Below are 19,283 nucleotides of genomic sequence, written 5' to 3' on the forward strand. Positions count from 1 at the left end.
CGTATTAAAGAATTTATAGCATTCAAATGTTTTCAGAGTGTCATCAATTAATAGTAAGTTTAACAGAATTTCATTCAATTTCATATTAATTTTCACTTTATAAAGCTATTATTACAGCAAATAGAATCTTAGCCAAATGCGGTTCCTCCGAAATTTTTAAAAATCCTGTGTGATAATTATGCTTAAGTATATGCTCTTGAGAAATGTGTCAGCTCTATCTTTTTGCGAATTATGTTGACAGACGTAAGACAATTTTATGACGACAGCAATATAATTTAATACCTTTAATGTCACTCATGCTGAAACCAGACTTCATAATCTGCTCCATTTGAGCCGATGGCGCGGCTTGTTGCGCTTGTTCCACCTGTTCGGACAACAGCCTGCTCTGCCGCATCTTGATTTCCTGCCATCTTTTTACTTTTTCGTTCTCCGAGATGAACGTTGATTGACAAATAACCGGTAGAGACAACCGTAGGAACTCCCAGTTCGCTTTCTCCATGGTTTCAAACGTATTGTGCGAGATCTTGAGACACGGAGGGGTGTCGGACCCTGCAGGGATCCTGGCAACGTCTATTCTGGTGTCGGCCATGTCGTCGGTGTTCTCGAAGATTGGTTGGTCTTTCGTGTACCAGTATGTTACTGGGCGATTCATATTTCTGGAAAATATATTTTTTACTACACATAGCTACTTTGCCTACATATAGTTTATTATTACATCATATTATATAAAAACATGTATCCCCTATGTAACACGACATTAACACTAGGTTCACCGCACGCGTCAATTTGATAAATATTGAATTTTACACACAATATTTGACAAATGTGTACGTCGATGTTGATTCATGCGTTTACACGAAAATTAATCGTCTATCTTTGAACTTCTAATTTCCAAGATTTAAATGAACGCACATCAATTTTTCTACGAACAATAGAGTGACTATACAATAAATGTCCGTAAACCTAGAGTTAATTTCATTCAGTTTTCTGAGACCAATTCTTTGAATATAATGACAAAAAAGGGTTTTGAACAGTTTTCAATTTAGTTTGAATTCCATAAGCTTGTCGAGCAACTAGTAATTACATGCATCAAGCTTAAGAGATAAAATTGTCTTCAAGAGTATAGTGGCCAAAATGCTAATTCGTAAATAATGTAGAATAAATGCAGAAGTTCTGTAATAAACGTTCATCTTTCCTGTTTTGTATAGCGCAAATGGTATTGTACGCAACGTTACAAGCGTAATCAATCTTCTATTGTCATTAATAAAATACTTACACGCAGAAGGGTTCGTATCCTTCTTGCAAACCGCATGTGGTAAAGAATTTCAGCGTGTTTACGTCCTGACCGAACGTGAGCTTCGCCTTCTGGCCGACTCCAAGAGTAAAGGCCGGCACGAAACAGTCTCCTTGGACGTCGGCGAACGACGTTTCGCCGCCGAGCGCGTCCATCAACAATTCTCCATTCAGAGAGAAACCTGAATACATACACCTCGTTGACACGAACACACCAATAACATCTTCATGCGTATGAGAAAAAACGCTAGACTGATAAATAGTAATTAAGTTCGTCTAGAAAGGGCAAACAGTTACTTCATTTAGCGATCCGAAAATTCAATGGCACAATACTGAAGCGTTAAGAATTCGATTAATTGCAATTATAATCCAGCAATGACCATTAAGACACATAGACACAATACAACTACACAGAAGTATGCAAAGCGAGTGCGAAAATTACTCGAGTAGAATGTTACACATGCAGACAGTAGTATCGTGTTAAATAATATTTAAAAAAAAGGTGGTTTTCATGTCGTAAAGTTTCGTTGAAAAAAAAGTGAATAAAATCGATGGGAGAATGTAGAATGAAGGTACAGGGGTTAATGTCGATTTAGTTCGGAGAGATTGTTAACGTTGTTAGCATCTTCGTAGTAACTACTCTCCCAAACATTGTGCTACTGATCATAATTCGATCTTACGAGGTGGTTCTGGAGCATACGGTAGTTTTAATTTCGTTCGGTGGTTGTTAGTAAACGTGATATCTCTATGAATTAAATTAATAAAGCGCTGCTGGGTGTTGACGGTACAACACCGAATAGAGTACTGGATACTGAAAGTATGGGCAAACAGAGTACGTGAATTTGCTGACTCGATCGATTGTGAATTTTATTACAGACACCAAAAAAAAACGGAAAAAAAGGAACAGACACCAGGTGTGTTCTGTGCGATGATACTTGAGAACGTGTACGAAAGCGTTGCTGCGATGAGGGTGGACAAATAATAATCGTCTACGATGAAGTGGCAACTCTGCTTTTACTGCGAAAGCGTTTGTCGGAGTGTGTGTTCATTGATTAGGCGATCAAGCGAACAACATTTATACTCGACTGCACAATACAGGTAATTAATCGACGTGTGTAATTCGGTAAGATTGTATTCGGTGATAGAATTGCGTTTCGGGAAATTTTGTTCAGTGAAATTCGAGGCTCGATGGTTATCAATGCGTTTCGATCACAGGCTTCGTCTGATTTTACGGTCACTGTTTCTTTTCCTTTTATCGGTTAAAAAAACGGCGTCGCTACGTTCACAGCGTCTGTATCCAGTAATCTATCTCTCCCTCGAATCAAATTGTACGTGTGGCTAGCTTGAAATGGCAGCTGAAGCGTTCGCTTAAAGATTCCGTCTTACTAATCGTTCGGTCAATTAGATCCAGGAATACCCCGACAACGTCTCCAACCTGCCATTGTTTGCCAAATGTTTCGGCTGTGCCCGAGTATACTTTTTCCTCCTTTAAAAATGAAAAATTTCACCAACTCAACAAGCTTCATACACGTTGGCGATCGTGCGAACCGTGCGGGAAATTCGCCACACGGTAAGCCACGAGTTCGGTTTTGACGGTCTTAACGTGCGTCGTAACACGTCGTCCACGATATCCGTGATTCTGTATTCTGATAGGCAAAGAGGGTGGTTTATTTTTCTTTCTTTTTTTTTGGTGGTGTGATGTGGGCTGGGTGAAGATGAAACATAGAACAATCGGCGGTAACACTTAGTCGGTACACTGTACAACGTAGATACGATTTTCACAAGAAATTCTTAAAGACGTCGAATAAAGAAGTCAAGCCACACTCGTCGAATGAAATACCCAGGTCGGTTTCATTCGTCGCGGGGTTGGGGGTGGGCAACAAGGAATGCGAAGTGACGAAAAAAAAGGAAACAAAAAGGAGACTAAGAAAGAGAAACGATAAAAACCCAAAGTCAACATGAAAATAACATATAGAGACAAAGACAACAATAGTGGACGAGAAAACTCAAAGAAAAATCGGTGGACCGTTACTAGATCGGCTGTTGAGAAAATATTGAACTCTTACTGATCGTTCTGTCCGCGACGTCAATGAAACATCCAACTATGTCGCCCACTTGATATTTGTGGCCGAATGACTCGTGGGTACCGGCGTGTACTTTAGTCACCTGATGTTCATGATGGATATCAATTATTCATGACTTCCAATCACGTAATATGGAGGGTAACGTTCGCGGGATGGAATCGATTGAATGATTAATTGTGTCTTACCATGAACGCCGACTTGAATCTTACAATTTATTCTGTAATAAGAACTGCGCAAGGCTGACACTTTGATATTTTCTTTGAAACGTTTCATGAAATTTTGGTAATTGTATAGGATAAGAACTAACTTATCAATTTCAATGATCTTCACCCGCTTCATACAAATCAGTATTTTGAGATAGTCTTCATCGTATATAATCACCGAAACTTCTTTTAAACTCGGTATCTACTGCTATGGTCGGGATATGATAAAATGAGTCGTAAAGTTGCGATTTGAAAACTTACATTGTAACCATCGAATGCCCACGTATTCTCGTCGCTTCCTAGCATGCTTCCGGGCATGCAATCTGCTTTCGCCCACCCCACACGCATTGGACCTGCAGTTAGGACTTCGAACTCGAAGTACCATTTTCCGCTGCTTACCGCGTAGTGCTTCTCTACTCGGTACGTTCTGAAGGCCAGTTGTCGTAACCTGTTTGCCTCCAAGAGCAGAGCTATAGGAACAAAAAGAGTATTGTAGTAATACCAGAATATTAGACACATTGCGTCAATATTCAATGTCGAAACTTGATATAGTGGTTAATACAGTGTTACATTGAATCAATATTTGTCACTTCTGTGTGTTTCAAAATAATAAGTGTTCACGATACTTCACCAAAGTATGAAAAACATATGTTTTAAGAACCTTCATGCTGCTCTCCAGTAGGTGGTTCCAGCATATACCCATAAACTAGGAGCGTCCTAACAGTTTCGCTAGCAGTGTCTCGATTAGCCTTCTTAATAGCGTCATCAACCTTCGGGTAGGGTACTAAATGCGGACTCCTCCTCATTTCTGAATCTTCGTTCAAACCATAGGTCCATCCCTGACTGATCCTCTCCTTCGCCCACAAATTATGCGTATTCTCGGCAAGCTGATCCACCAGCTCCTCCATCTTAGGAGTAAGTGTGATAGCAGTAAGATCAAGAGGCGCTGGTTTGTATCCACTGCTCTGCAGGAATGGTTCATTGGGTAGCCTCAGAGTCTTTATTCTAGAAGGTGGTTTGTCCATGGTAATATAGTACCCCAGGGCCAGAATAGTTTTCAACGTCTGGACAGCCAGTTGCGTGTCATATCGCTTCTCAGCAGCTGGGAGTTTCTCGAATTGAACGATGCACGGATGAATCTTCCTCATATCATCTCTGTGCTCTCCGTAGATCCAGCCAGCCTCGATCTTATTCATCGCCCACATTTCGTGGATGTTCTCAGCCAGCTTGTCTCTTATTTGTTCGACATATGACGGCAAGTTGATCATCGAGGTGTCAACGGGGGCTGGAACGAAAGCAGTGTCGTCCTCGACCAACCAGGGCCCAGCTAACACCACTTTGTTCATATTGCCGAAATAGAAGCAAGGGTCCAGGGATAGTATCTGCTGAGGCAAAAGACTTTCCACTAGGGGTGAGAACTCTTCCGGTGGTTGGAACTTGAGTCGGCCGTGGTCACCACCCAAAAGGAATCGACAGGACAACTTAGAAGAGCAGCTGATCGATGGGAAGAACATGCCGTCCAAGTTGAAGTTTCGGAAGGATCCTAGAATGGGTGCTCCGTTGAAGGTGAACGTGATTATGGGCACCGTCAGGTCCAAAGCGCAGCCGATCACGTCGCTTTTCCTGATGTAAGGTTCGGTGGCGTTGTGAACCACTTGGGTTTTCCTGCCACCGGTCCATAAGTAGGCACCGTCGAAGCCGAATGAATAGAGGTCGTCGCCTACACCGTTTCCTCCCCATTTTTCGCCACCGCCGGGGTACGGCATGTATCTAAACAGAAATAAAATGGATTTATGAGATTTCTAGAATTATATAAAAGCATTTCTCTATCTACTTCTGAGAACTCTCTAGATACCCTGCAGTATTCGCCCAGCCGATTCTCAGATGAGGCATCATGTGTGTTGTCTGCTCGATATGGTCCACGGTGACTTCGAAGTACCATTTTTGATAGAGAGCTGATCCCTCGACTCTACCGACGAATATATTCGGTCTAACGCTAGCTACGTGATCTACTAGTTGCGTTTGTAGCAGAAGGTTTTTCCCAGGCAGGAGGAAGTCGCAGATGTTGTTTTGCGACGAGCGCACCGCGACGCCATTACCGACGCACAGTGAACAGAGAACGTCTAATACTTTTGGATCCCTTCCGTGCTTCTCGAGTAGGGAGATGATTACTTTGATATGCTCGTCCTGTCAACAGTATATGTAAAATAATTCAGAATAAAATAAGTAATAACTGTATTGTTCAGAAACTTGCTGAAAAATCTGCCGTTCTTGTCGTAAGAGTCTATAAAATCGGATGAAAGTTATTGTGTGTAAAATAAGACACAAGCTGTGACCCAGTTTCACTGATCGAGGCGCCAGGAACATTTCGAACAATGTGACGTTTTCAGTAGTCCATAAAAGTTTTCGTGAATAAATAAGCGAGTTGTTTACTCACTCTCATCATGTTTAACGCCTCTGGCGAATCGATGAGGACGCAGTGAAGTACGTCCAACATCCCTGTACCTTCGCTGGAAGCCTGCGAACCCAGTCGACTGAACAACCAATTTAGACGATTGCTGTTAGCGAACTGTGCGCAGTTCGTGTGATTCCCTTTGATAATCGCTGCCAGCAATTGATACAGGTAGCCGGATATTTGGTCCCAGGCTTGTCCGCTCTCGTCTCCGGAAAGCGCGACGAGAAAACCTTGCGACGTGATCACGTTGATTTTGTCGATTGCCTCCAAGATCAGATTCAGGATGCCTTCCTCTTGGAACAGGTCTTGACGATTTCTTAAAGCTCGGAATCTGTTTTGTTTCTCCTCATGTTCTGCAAACAGCAACATTGATTCATCGATAACGACTTCAATAATTGTTAAACACGCAAAATATTAAATTTAATTTCAGTTTTATATTAATTTAATACGAAATATTATAAAATTGCGAAACGTAGTTTATATAATTTTTCTGAGCTATTTTATCCGAGCTTTTCAATGAAGGTAAAATATTAAGATTATAAGGAATCCTGTAAAAATCTACAGTCTAACAACGAGATATGAAATTCTTACCCATGTCATCCTCGGGCTGGGCGAAATAATTGATCAAGTCTTCCAGGCACATCACCATTTCGTTCAGATTCACATTTTGGAAGAACATTGACGCTCTTCTATCTACTTGCAGCGTCTCTAGGCCTCTAAAACATATTCGGCCCTTTTAGCGACCCGCCTGCCCACGTTAACTTATCATTCGGTTTGTAACGTCTCTGTACGATTCCATCGGAGCCTCTAACATTTTCAATTGCAGAGGGTTCAATATGAACGAGTCCAGTGCGACCGATCTTTAGACACTCACGTGATGAACTGTGTGAACAAGCTGCTGCATTTTCTGATCACACGAGCCGTGCGGGACTCCTCTTCTTGCGACCGGGAGAAATCCAGACCGTCGTCCATTTTGCCTTCCTCGTGAAGCACAGCTTGCTTCTCTTCCACTTTACCGACGCCCTTCTTCTTTGTCTCGTATGACTGCCCGGTTAAGAAATAAATTTGAATAAATGAATTTTGAATAATTCACCTATCAAAAACCTATGAATAGGTATCTCGATAATTATAGCACATTGAGAAAAGACTTTATACCTTGATTTATGATTCTTTTAGTAATTAAACTGACAAAAGTTACTTAATCGTTATTAATTTCTAGATGAAAAGGAAATTTTTCTTCGACAGATTAAACGCATTGGTGTATGAACATCTTTTTTGTTTAAATAGCTTTTAGGTAGATTGACAGAGGGCTTACGTAATTCGAAACAACTTGTTGATCCACGATTGTGAATGAAATTAAGAACTTAATTTAAAGATAAATATTACTTATCAGCGGCAGATATAACGTTAACTGTTGTACGAATTCATGTTACCTTGTATGAGACCCACAGACATGTTGTAGCATGTTGCATGATAACAGTCGAGTCACCATATTTGATAATTGGCAAGCCGATGACCTCGAGATCCTTGTCTTCGAGAACAATCTTCTGGTCGTCCTTCTCTTGTCTCAGCCAGAACGTTGACGTCTCTATTGTAGCTTCGTTCCTTTCATAAAATGATAGGGAATTCAATAAACGTGTGCGCGCGTAATCAACATGATATTCGATCACGACCTCTCTCCTTATAAAATAGATGTTTACCTATCGACCAGGTACAGTTCGTTGTTTTCTTTTACGCCTAAATAACGGCCTGTCGTCAAGTGTCTGATCCTCATCGGGTGTAGCCAATTAATGAACCCACCCGCCCATTTTGTTCTTGCTAATTCGAGCCTCCATAAAGATCGAGCTTGGCTCATTACGCTGCCACCCTCGTAGATCACAATACTGTAACCATTAAATATTATCCATTAGAGATATATCGAACTCTGGCTTCATGTTTAATTAAACGAAAGAACGTATCCACTGTAGGATTTAAGCAACTTATCGATTTAATGAATTCCAAACTTCGTAAATATTATTCTTTGCAATTTACGTCGACTTTGTTTAACGTTACGATACGAAGGCATACTTTTATTCATTTCCTTCTCGATTGTGTAACTATTAATTACAATATCTATAATCTAAATTCATAATCGGTTCCAGATTAGCAGAAATAATATTCCTCGATAAGTGTATTGCAAATGTAGACTGGATGTCCGGTTTCTTTTAAACTTGAAGAGTTAAATAAGAATTCGTGTGATCATAAAAGGAATTGAATTTGAGGACAGAGATGAAACATTGAAAATATACTTCTGACTGGGCGCTGTGCTCCAAGTCGACGGTATAGTGAGACACTCGTCGCCGCCATGGAAGAATCGCAAAACATCACCGCCGAACACGTAACCGACATACTTCATTCGACTGATCCCGGTACCGTACGGCTGCACGGACCAATGGGTGACGTGGAACGAGGCGTTCACCACCGACAAATCGTTCTCTTTGGTGGTGTGCTACAAAAAATTTTGATACATTGATCGGTGGCATGTAACGTCTGGTACGGCAGGCATTTTGATAGATGATTGCCGAAACGGTAGGCGCTCGGGAATCGAGCCAATAAAATCCTATAGATTTCGTCTTTTGCTTTTACATGTCGAACGATAATCACCGTGAATGAGTTTTATGAAACGTTAGAAAGCGGATTTTTCAAATGTTTACCAAGTATCTCTCGGTGGCCACGGATACCAAAATGAGATCGTCACCTACTCGGACCTTCTCACCCTCTGACCTCTGTTTCGAAGCTGGATGAACTGTCCACCAGCAAGCCTCCCCTGTAAAAATGGCGGTAGGAATGTAATAGACGCGGAACGGCTAGAATTAGACGGTAATCGAAAGTAAATGTAAAATGTAAGTATTTTCTCGGGGAACCTTGAGAATGTTGTTGTAGACCGACATCGAAAGCCAACTTGTCGTTGGACGAGCTGGTCGACAGACAAGCCAAATACTGCAAAGAATAACAATGAGTAATTTGCGGTACAAGGCAGTCATTAAGCGCGACGGTATTCTTACCATGTCGCTGTTCTGATGCCTCAGTAAAATCGCGTTGCCATATAGAAGAGTTCTGTGGCCCGATCCAGTGCCCTTTCCCTAGAATTATAATAGAACAATGCAAAGATCGAACAATGCGCAGGGCACGGCCTAAGGTACTGATAGATCGAAACTCGGTTAAAATAATTAGAAAAAAAAACGAGAAACAAAACGGAAGAAAGAAGAGATAAAGAAACGGAAATAAAGAAAAAATTAATGAATAAGCATACTGATAAGAGGAGGCCATAAATAACGATCGCTGATGAGTAAAAATGAACGCCAAGCTTATTAAACAGTGGCTGCGCTATAATCGAATGAACGTACAAGAAAATATGCACGTGATAGCGCGGCGTATGTACATACAATCGGTGATCGGAATAATACCGAGTCCGTATTGTCGATGTTCCAGATCGCAAATTATGGTACCGTGTCGAATAGTAACGGTCTAGCAGGTATTGAACATAATCGATACCTGTTTGGCACTTTTACGTATTATCCCTTAAAACAATGGACACTCATTTGACATTTTATCAAAATGGCAACGATTCTAACTGCATATTTTGCACGACGAAATTGTTCAGCGGTCAGTCAGCTTATACTGAAATCCTCTGTTCATTAAATTATGCACGTTAACTAGGAATCTCGGGAATAATCAAATTTGAAATTGTAATGTACTGTTGGATGAATATAATGTTGGTATATTATCATAATTAATGTTTCGATAAAATATCAATTGAACTATTAAACTAATTCTCTTTCACAACAAGTACCGAAGACTGTCGATACCTTTCGGTATTGCTCATCATCGAGCACTTTGGTATCGAACCGCTCGGGTACGGCCGATACGTATCGGTATCGGTCCGATCACAGCACGCGTTCCATGGACCGAGCATTAAACGCGGAAAGCAAACAAGATCACAAAATCCGAACAGAAAAGCCGGTGTAGCACAGAATTAGATAAAGAGGAGAAAAGAATGATAAAAAAGTAGAAGAGGACAAATAACGGAACACAAAGAACAGAGATGAGAAGAAAGAACGAAAATAAAGAAAGATAGAGAGAAAGGAGAAAAATCCAACAAATATGTATATGTATACAGAATGAGAGAAAGAACAGCAAAAAGCTACATATGATGTTACCGAAGCGTGAACAGAAACGGTGACCTGAAGAGTGAATACGAAAGGTATACTTACTAAGCTTTCTTGCTGCTGCAAAGAGAAACATAAGAGTTGTGAATCTCGTTCGTTCGGCAATCGTGAGTATGATGAGAGGATGGCATGATCGATAAAAAAAAGAGAACAATGAGAATGATCAATGAGAAACACGCCTTACGAGTGCGGATCAGATAATATGGAATCGCTTGGATGATTCTCTGATTACGGGTCGCGGGTTTCATGCGCGTTTTTCGATCAGCGCAAAGAAACGTTTGGAAAAAATACAAATGAACGAATGTAGAGACGTCGGACAACAAGATGTTGGGGGTGGCGGCAGCTGCGGCGTTAGCGGCGTTGGTGGTGGTGGGGACGAAGACATATACGAATAAATGAAAGACAATAAACGTGGACACTTTTGGTTACACGGTTTCTTGCTACATGGATGCATGCCACAATTATTTGGACAAGAGTTTCCTTTTGGGGACTGGCAAAAGTGGTTGGTGTGGGTGGCGTTTGAGGGACGGGGAGTGGGAACGGTTGGGAGCAGTGGCTATTGTGCGTGCAGATGCATTCAGAAAATCGTTTTCCCGTCCTCGTTCGCGGGGAAAAAAGATAAAACTTCGTCGCACGTTCACGGGTAAAAATTGCGCCCATGGACTGGCCGAGGTCGCGTCTTCTCGCCGTCTACTTTTCTAAGTGCATCGTTCCGTTCGAATTAGTGGATAAAGTCGTAACATAAAAACGAATAGGACAGCGGCGTTGCTGATTAATCTCTCCTGCGTTTTCGACGTGTACTCAAACAGGACTTTATGGCCCACTCCTATGCAGATTGTGTCTACACACCCAGTGGCAATTATCTTTTCCGATCTTTTTCTCGTCTTTGGCCCTCGTGCACTGTTCCGCTTCATCGAACGCCGATATTAATGTATCATTTCCATAAGAGACGTGAGAAAATAGCGCGTGAAATAAAGTTCATTCGATTTTCTGGATTACGGAGCCACGAAACATGGGGCTGACGGTAATTCGAACAGTGCGCGCGAGCCGCAGAACATCAAATGCATGATACATAGGAGAGTCAGGTCGGTCGCGTAATTAGCGGACGTCGCGGATTAAAAAAGAAACATACTGAGACCGTTCTTGCGTCGTAACGGTGCACAATGGTGAGAAATTACACGCAAAAATAGAACACGAACGTTTGCACAGGAAAAAGAACGCAGTGCCAGTGAATTGAATTCGTTAGAATTACAAATAGAAAGAGTGAGTAAGAGAGAGAAAAAGAACTGCGGAATTTGTTTTTTCTCTTTTTTTTGTTCCGCTGGTATATATATACACAATATTTTGGCGGTGTATGAGATTCTTCGTAAGGGTGTTGGGTGATAAAGAAGTGTTACGTTACCGTCTCGGAACCGGCAGCGGTAACCAATTCCTGCAGCGCTCTCACCGAGAGCGCTTGTTCTATTACGAATACGCATTGCGACAGGTCCGGGGGTATGTTCTATAACCATAAAGAAAAGCATGCATTATACTCGCTGTTAGTGCCAAATAATGATCGATCTCAATTAATTCTGTAGTATACAGTAGAGCCTGCCATAACGCTTATTATTCGATTAGTAATAATTTATTTGATATTCGTCGTTCCAGAAAGGTGAGTCCAATCGATGAAATTCATCTTTTTTTTGGAATTCTGTTTAAGTCGAAAGCTAGTCATTCTTATCTACATCTGTTATTTATTACGAGAAAATTTAGGTTACCTATCACTTGTATATTTCGTTCGTAATAATTCAATAGTTTTCCGATATTCTGTTATCTGGATACGTAACTATTTTAACGAAATAAGTTCTGATTACAATTTAGTAGGAGAGTCGACGCAATTATGTAGGATGTTTGAGTAGGTATATTACAAATTTTGAAGGTTGATTTTGAAAGCCAGAAAGACGGAAATGAAGAGCGAGGAAATTACGATAGAGGCTTCGTTTTTAAGTCAACGATTGAAAACCTGTATGACGATCCGTCAATAGCGGCGCGCGTGAGACAGGTTATTACGAGTATGGACAGTGGTGTACCGTGCAATAAACAGAGATAGAAATCTGACTTACGCAGCATTATTGGTGGATTAACAGTCAAAGAAGTATAGAATCTGTACATAACACGATTTGATTTCATTCTTTCAAAAATGAATGAAATTTAATATTAGAAATGTGATTCTAGTAACACTAACGCATATCTTTTATTAGAACGGTTAAGTTTCCCTCTTAGTACGAAGCGAGGCTCTACTGTAGTTTGAAAGTTTAACGAACGTGCAAACTAGTTTCGAATTTCCATCGGGATCCATTTCGACCGGGATTGGAGATTAAATTTAATTAACTGCTCGCTAAACACGGAAGCTTTCGTCTTGCGGGAATGTGGAACATTTCTCCTTTCCGGATCAATTTTATCGACTGAGCACGATTACCTTGTCCGCGATGTTCTCGAGGAAGCAGTGTCTGTTACCGAAACCCTCGGCCGCCAGGCAAACCCTTTCGCCGGTTGCGGTGCAGGAGAGACACACCATGTCCTCCTGTAAATTTAATTTCACTGTTCAGTTCCTTGATTACGTGAATTGTGTTATGAAGCTAAATCGAATGCGCTCGGTGAAACTCGAGCAATCACTGATCTGTTACCGAAATTTCATTCGATAATAATTTTTCTGGAGAGTTGATATGAAAAATTTATATAAAAAATTAATATCAAAAGTTGATTGTCAACAGTTGACCCTAGGAATACTATTTCATAAATTCGATTATTTTCGTTATACTAATTTTATCGCAGAACTTTCTTTGAATAAAATAAAAATTGTTCGAATGATGTAAAGTTAGAAAAACTAGTGCTGTCACTGAAGACGGAATCTACACAGACTCTACAGATAAATCGAAAATGTAAAATTAAATTTGATCTTTACATTCGAAAAAACTGAATTTGGATTTCAGCCAGGTACGAGTGCTTTTCAATAGGGCTTAGCCAATGTTGTCTGACCATTGTTTACCGTTTCTACTTATTGTAAGCACAAATAGATATGCATCACTGAAATTTTCATCATCGATATAGCGGGAAATGGTATTTCACGTGGAAAAAATGGCTCCTCGTTCTTACAACCTATTTTTTCATCTAGATTTACCTTCTTCGCGATTGTACCACTTATAAGTTCACTATGTAACCTAAGTATACTCTATTATTTAACTCAAAATTAGTCATTAATCGAATTACATCAAGTCAATTTTTCTCTAAAACTAATTACCTGAATAAATTCTTATTCGAGTATTTCATCCAGATAACAATTTACTGTCCGCGACAATCGTTAATCTATCACATTAATCACACAATTCCCCCTCGTTCATTCGAACAATCTGTTCGAATAACATTACACATATTTTTTATCCATTAATCACTTCGATGTTTTCCGGGATAAATAATTCACATGCATGACGAGGAAATGGCGATAGCGTGCAAAAGAGTACAGGGTGAGCGAGACCACGTATAGAAAAAACGATTCATTGATGCGTCGGAAATACGAGTAGCATAACGACGACCTTTGCGAAACGGTAAAATATGATGTAAGCCAAACGGCAGATGTTACGCACAGTGCCAGAACCAATTTGGACCGGCTGAGGAATGCGTGAACGGGTTTACACAAGCATACTGGGAAATGTTCGTCGGTGTTTTCGACGCGGACCGTCCGGGATACTATGCCCGTTGTTTTTACTAAGCATACGTGTTACTTAAGAAGCGGCAATGGCAATTCTTGTGCACAAGAATTGCCATTCGCTATGAGTCAGACCGGGACTCGAACCCGTCACGCGACGTCGCGTTTAAATGAAATGTAAACGGCTAAAGACAAAGACTGGCATTTCTGAAAATAGTTCCGATTTAAATAAATAATGTACCCTATAACACTGTTATTTTATAATAAACAATGATTACACCTTTCCTGGTCACTTATCTATCCGCTTAGAAAGAGAGTTCTCCAAGTCGTTCGTTGGAATTTTCACACTTCATTCATTGAAAGCTAAAGACACTGTGGCGTATCGTTAACTCGAAAAATTCATTTTCGTCTAATCAATCAATTTATCTAAATAACGATACATATCATTTGAAACGAGTGTCCACTTATTTCCCGTGAAATTCAGTTAAACTTCTAACAATATATTTTGATACCATTAACTGTCTGTTCCTTCATTTCAAATATAAATCCATTCGAAAGAAATTTAATTTAATTCGATACTCTTACGGTTTCACCTGTTGACAGAAATATTCTTTCTAGTGCCTTTCTAGATCAAGGCAATACGTGGCATTTCCCTTTTCGACTATCACTGAAATCGCAATGGCATTTGCGACTGTCAATCCAAGGCACGACAATTTCCCTCGGCCGTGAATATGACGTTGTGACCGTTGCTCTTCATCGGCGAACACGATCATATTCGTGAGCGCTTAATCGCGTTATCAGGGCCCCGCCGCGCCGATCGACCGTTTTAACAGGTGAAACGCTAATTTTGAGTGGGCGCGGATATCTGTATCACCCGGTCGCCGCTCGGATCCGTCGTTCTAAATCCGAACGCGGCGATCGTGTCGTCGTTTAAAAATAATTCGCTGGATTAAAACGAGGCGAATCACGTTGACGCGTTCGTTGCTCACTTTTCTCTAATTGTTGCGAACCGTATCGAACGGTTCAGGGAAAACTCTAGTGCTCGGTAATTTAGAGTATGCAGGTCGCACCACGTAACTGGGATAAACAAGTAACTCCGACCGTTTCTATACGAATATATTCTTTAATGGCAGAGCATAATAATATTCAATTATGAATATGGAGGAACACGGAGACCCGGCAGTCCTTTGCACGCATTCTTCACGGAGGAAGAAAGAAGAGAAATTCAGAATGAGACGGTAGTGAAATTCTAACGGACAAAGAACATAATTATAGCGTCCTTGATGTTCGCTTTTTAAATTTCTGCATAAAGAGACCGATTTTTTTAATGAAAATGAACGTCGTATATATGTCCAACTTTCTAAAGATATTCGAAGAAAAATTACAACCCCTTGCCTCATACAGAGGCATCCAAAGAATCTTGTGCCGATGGTTTCAAGGTCAATTTAAAAAACAAGAGTGCAATCGATTTATTTACAATTACAGCGTCGGTTTCATCAATATTCCATGTTCGAAGTAAACATAAATTTATTGTATATATTGCGGTTGTTTCTTTTCCAACGAATCATTAATAATGAAATAACTCTGGTGAGCTCAGTTGTAAAACGAATCGGGTAGAAAGGGTTTAATATAGATATTAGTAACTCCAAAAATAAATGTAAAAGATATTTCCTATAGATTTCATTGTTTGTATTAAAGACAATAGTAATAGGTAACGCGTATCGACTAACGAAACGGCGAGTATAAAAATCGTGCGAACAACCGTAACGAAACTATACATGACGAGGAAATAATTGTCGTGCCGCGCGTGGCGGCGTTTGAAATTCCGTGTCGTTTTTTAATCTTTAAATTTGTTCCGTTCCCCTGTCGACCGGTTTCCGTATTGTTTCGCACGGATAAACGCGGCACGCGCGTGTCCGTTCCTAAACGCACTGGAAATAACGCCTACGTCGCGGTGGTGTTGCATTCATAAATAATGCCCGTTGGAGGGCGGATTAACATAAGCTGCGTTATGCGAAACGGCACGCGACTCATCTGGCCGTAATTTGCATTTCCGGCGCACGACACGGCCAAAAATTCTCGGAAATTCGGCCGACGTTAGCGTTGATGATTTTCTCCGCCTGCCCGCGAGTTACTCTCCATTCTTGCTTCATCGGAGTCCTATCGAAACGGCCCCGCGCAATTCCCACGAAAAATTACTCGATCGATCGTCGTTGTGATCTTTCAACCCATTTGCGTTATTAACGTATATATAAACGCTCAATTTTCTTGGTCGCTGCCACCTTCTTCATACTTCCTTACGCGGATGCTTGTTTGTGTAAAACAGCAGAATGGGATACAATGATTCAACTGGAGTTCTAGTGATTAGGAGTGAAAATTGTAAGTTCAGTAAGATCAGTCAGCGAGATTTATCCAAAAACATTGAACTGAATTAAAAATTTTCGGTAATATTTTTTGGTTTCTACACCGTCAAGGAATATCAAGCCAGTAATCGATAGATGAAGCTGCAAAATAAGCTACAAGTAAACTCACGTCATGACTATCATTTTGCCAAGGTATAAAACAGGCAACTAAGTAATTTGAACAAGAATCTAGGGTAATATGGAAACAAACACAAACAGATAGAAAAGAACATAAGAAAATGTGTAGAGACGTGGAACGTCAAAAGGAAGTACAACGATTTCAACGGAAAATAACAGACAATGCTAACACGACTTATAGTAAATGCGAGGTGCGCCAGTTTAAAACGTAACTATTTAATTGAACGAGAAGTCTCGTGAAAATTATAGAACTTGCTACACACTCCATTTACAGTTGAATAAATTATCAAATTCCGGAAGTGCAGAAGTCGAGGGAAAATACTGGGACAAAACGACGACGTGACGAATATGGTAAACGTTCCAAGAAACACAGACGGAATAAAGAAGTTCGAGTGTTATACGAAACCACACCAAAAATATTGAATTCTTGTGCAAAGCGAGTTGCCAAGGACACTGACAAAGTAACGAAGTACCAAAATTGTCGTTGATAACTACAGCTGGCCGATATAAGTTAAGATTCAAAAATCAACATTGAAAAATGGGCGATGAAAACGAAATGCATGAAAAAAAGATAAGAAAAAATGTTTGAGAAAAGGCGGAAGATATGGAAAGGAAAATGCTAGCGAACTGATTATTTACATCGGCCCGCGGAATCAAGTGCGATCGAAGCTGCAACGTGTTGCGGTATAGGTCAAGGGTGCGAATATATTTTGCCGTGGGATAGTCCGGCGCAATTTCGTCCCCGCGAAGAGTAAACATAAATCATCGGCCGGTCTTCTGTGTTCACCGCGGGGATCTGGCCTCGCGCGTCGCGACGCTCCGCTTTCGTCGAAATTATATTAAAGCAAACGTGCCGGATGCGTTTCTATAATACTATACGCGGAACCTACTTCAGGCATACGGGTTCACTGACTGAAAAGAAGTTGTTCCTATATAGAGCTCTTGTTAATTCTGAAACTGGGTTGAATGGCACGTATACGAGTTTACTTCATTTATTATTCTATACGCTAAAGTGCCTCTATAGTTTTACACCGGATTTGCGGGGTCGGTTAATTTCATGGATTTCTGATTTCATGCTCATAGCTCTGGAAATCGTGTTCATAATTTTTAGCGATATATGGATGCACATTCCGAATCATCACCCTTTTTGTTATTCTTCCACCCCTAATTTCGAGAAACAAGTTGGAATTGAAGATAGAAGAAAATGATAAGGATTATGCTTCTTCAGGGGATAAACATATTCGATGACATTGCATAAACAAATTTCTTGTCAAACCATGTTTTAAAAGTTACCTAAAAATGGTCGATGGGTTTTCAAAGGTCATAGTGTTGAACTTCCTATAGTCGTACCTAATATCAGGACAACTTGGGTGACCCAATCTACAATAACCTTGAAAGCCCTAAATTCAGAAATGTAGGTTTACACAAGGGAAACGTGAACTCTAAACTCTCAAGACCTCAGGCCTCGGAGACACTCCGCGTTGTCGATATTTGGAACAAATCTTCGTAACTTCCAAAACAATCGGGTTATGGCTTTAACTAATCAACGACTCTGAAATGAAGAGCAGAAAGCGATGAATCTAAATTTCAATGAAACGATTCAACCTCAAAAAAATACTGTTTAATGTGGACGGATAGAAATCCGGATTCGGATCGTGGAAAAGTAATCAGTTTCCACGATCGCCGGATTATTTCAACGCGAATGGTCCATCGCTCGAGATAACAGTAATTTCCAACCGTCCTCAGCGATGCTCGATATTACGCTCGGCAGATTGAATCGAAAGCAATTCCACGGGGAAAACAAAGCTCGTTCCGTCATGGGTTTCGTTGTCATGCTTCGGAAACAAAGGAATGTATTACTCGGACGGCGTGGCTAATTACCGATCGATATCTCCATTATTTTAGCGAGCTCTTGGCGCACTTGAAAGGCGATCGCCCCGTTGCCCGGCATGCTCCATTCGCGGTCGCGTACATTTACGACCGGTTGCCACAGCTTTGTAACGTTCGCGGCACTATCTAGCCCGGCCCGACACGGCACGGCGCGTGTAGGCGCGTGTCGGCACGTTATTAACTTACGCGGCCGCTTTTCGACGTGGAATCTTTAATGAAAAGGTAGCCGCAACAAGCCGTATTGATCATGCGGAACAATGCAACAGCGATCGCTAAAATTAACTGTCGCCACGCTCTTAAAGAAGAGAGGCGAGAAGAGCCCGTGCCGAGCCGCGCCGTGAAGATTGATCGCGACCCGCAATTAAGAATTATTTTTAATTGTCGATGTCCGTTCGTTCACGGTTGGCCGAGGACCGAGCTAGGACGCGCGAGAACGGACGGCTGTTGTTCCGCGGGGAACGGTACCAAGCCAACAGCTGTTGACTTAATTAATGATCATTACACAGCGGCAGAGTGCTCTCGGCGACACAATTCGCCGCGCGATTCCCGCCCGCGCCCGTTGCTTGTTTGTTTACACACTCTATCAACATGTAACTGGCTTCCACGAAATTACGAATACTTTCGACAGTTCTCGAGGTCTTTAAATCTCGATTGTCACTAGTGTTGTGAGGGGAATTTACTTGTGGCCAGTCGCTCTTTTCATGTTATCGATAATAGCGAAGGAACGTTTGAGGTTCAAGTATCTTTGCTTCTGTTTCAGATGCTAGTGGATCGTTGCGTTTCTTTTTTAAATTTTAGTATGCGAATTTGCAGTTCGTTTTATAATTTTAAGTTGAGCATCCAGCAATGACTTTAAATTGAGTTTTATATGTGCGTGTATTGAATGTTAAACGTGCAGCTATGATAAGTAGATAATTTTAATAGG

The 19,283-nt window shown here is 40.9% G+C and overlaps 1 protein-coding gene across 35 annotated transcripts in view; it reads right to left on the bottom strand.

Moving 5' to 3' along the window:
- RyR (Ryanodine receptor) overlaps positions 1-19,283 on the bottom strand; it is a 46,947-nt gene that overhangs the window by 19,776 nt on the left and 7,888 nt on the right. For 22 of the 35 annotated variants that reach the window (XM_076368585.1, XM_076368575.1, XM_076368582.1 and 19 more), the window contains exons 3-20: positions 12,702-12,806; positions 11,646-11,744; positions 10,289-10,303; positions 9,080-9,157; positions 8,939-9,014; positions 8,729-8,841; positions 8,324-8,523; positions 7,736-7,918; positions 7,469-7,640; positions 6,910-7,079; positions 6,627-6,751; positions 6,018-6,388; positions 5,436-5,767; positions 4,242-5,350; positions 3,842-4,050; positions 2,680-2,779; positions 1,277-1,475; positions 283-656 (exon numbers count right to left, since the gene is read on the bottom strand). In XM_076368585.1, coding sequence (XP_076224700.1) covers positions 283-656; positions 1,277-1,475; positions 2,680-2,779; positions 3,842-4,050; positions 4,242-5,350; positions 5,436-5,767; positions 6,018-6,388; positions 6,627-6,751; positions 6,910-7,079; positions 7,469-7,640; positions 7,736-7,918; positions 8,324-8,523; positions 8,729-8,841; positions 8,939-9,014; positions 9,080-9,157; positions 10,289-10,303; positions 11,646-11,744; positions 12,702-12,806 — 4,030 coding nt within the window. Of the gene's footprint in view, positions 1-282; positions 657-1,276; positions 1,476-2,679; positions 2,780-3,359; positions 3,460-3,841; positions 4,051-4,241; positions 5,351-5,435; positions 5,768-6,017; positions 6,389-6,626; positions 6,752-6,909; positions 7,080-7,468; positions 7,641-7,735; positions 7,919-8,323; positions 8,524-8,728; positions 8,842-8,938; positions 9,015-9,079; positions 9,158-10,288; positions 10,304-11,645; positions 11,745-12,701; positions 12,807-19,283 lie in introns of all 35 variants that reach the window. The other 13 variants (XM_076368580.1, XM_076368567.1, XM_076368589.1 and 10 more) reach the window with 3 other exon arrangements.

The sequence above is a fragment of the Nomia melanderi genome, chromosome 6 (assembly GCF_051020985.1).
Source record: "Nomia melanderi isolate GNS246 chromosome 6, iyNomMela1, whole genome shotgun sequence".
In the NCBI taxonomy this organism is placed as follows: Eukaryota; Metazoa; Arthropoda; class Insecta; order Hymenoptera; family Halictidae; genus Nomia; species Nomia melanderi.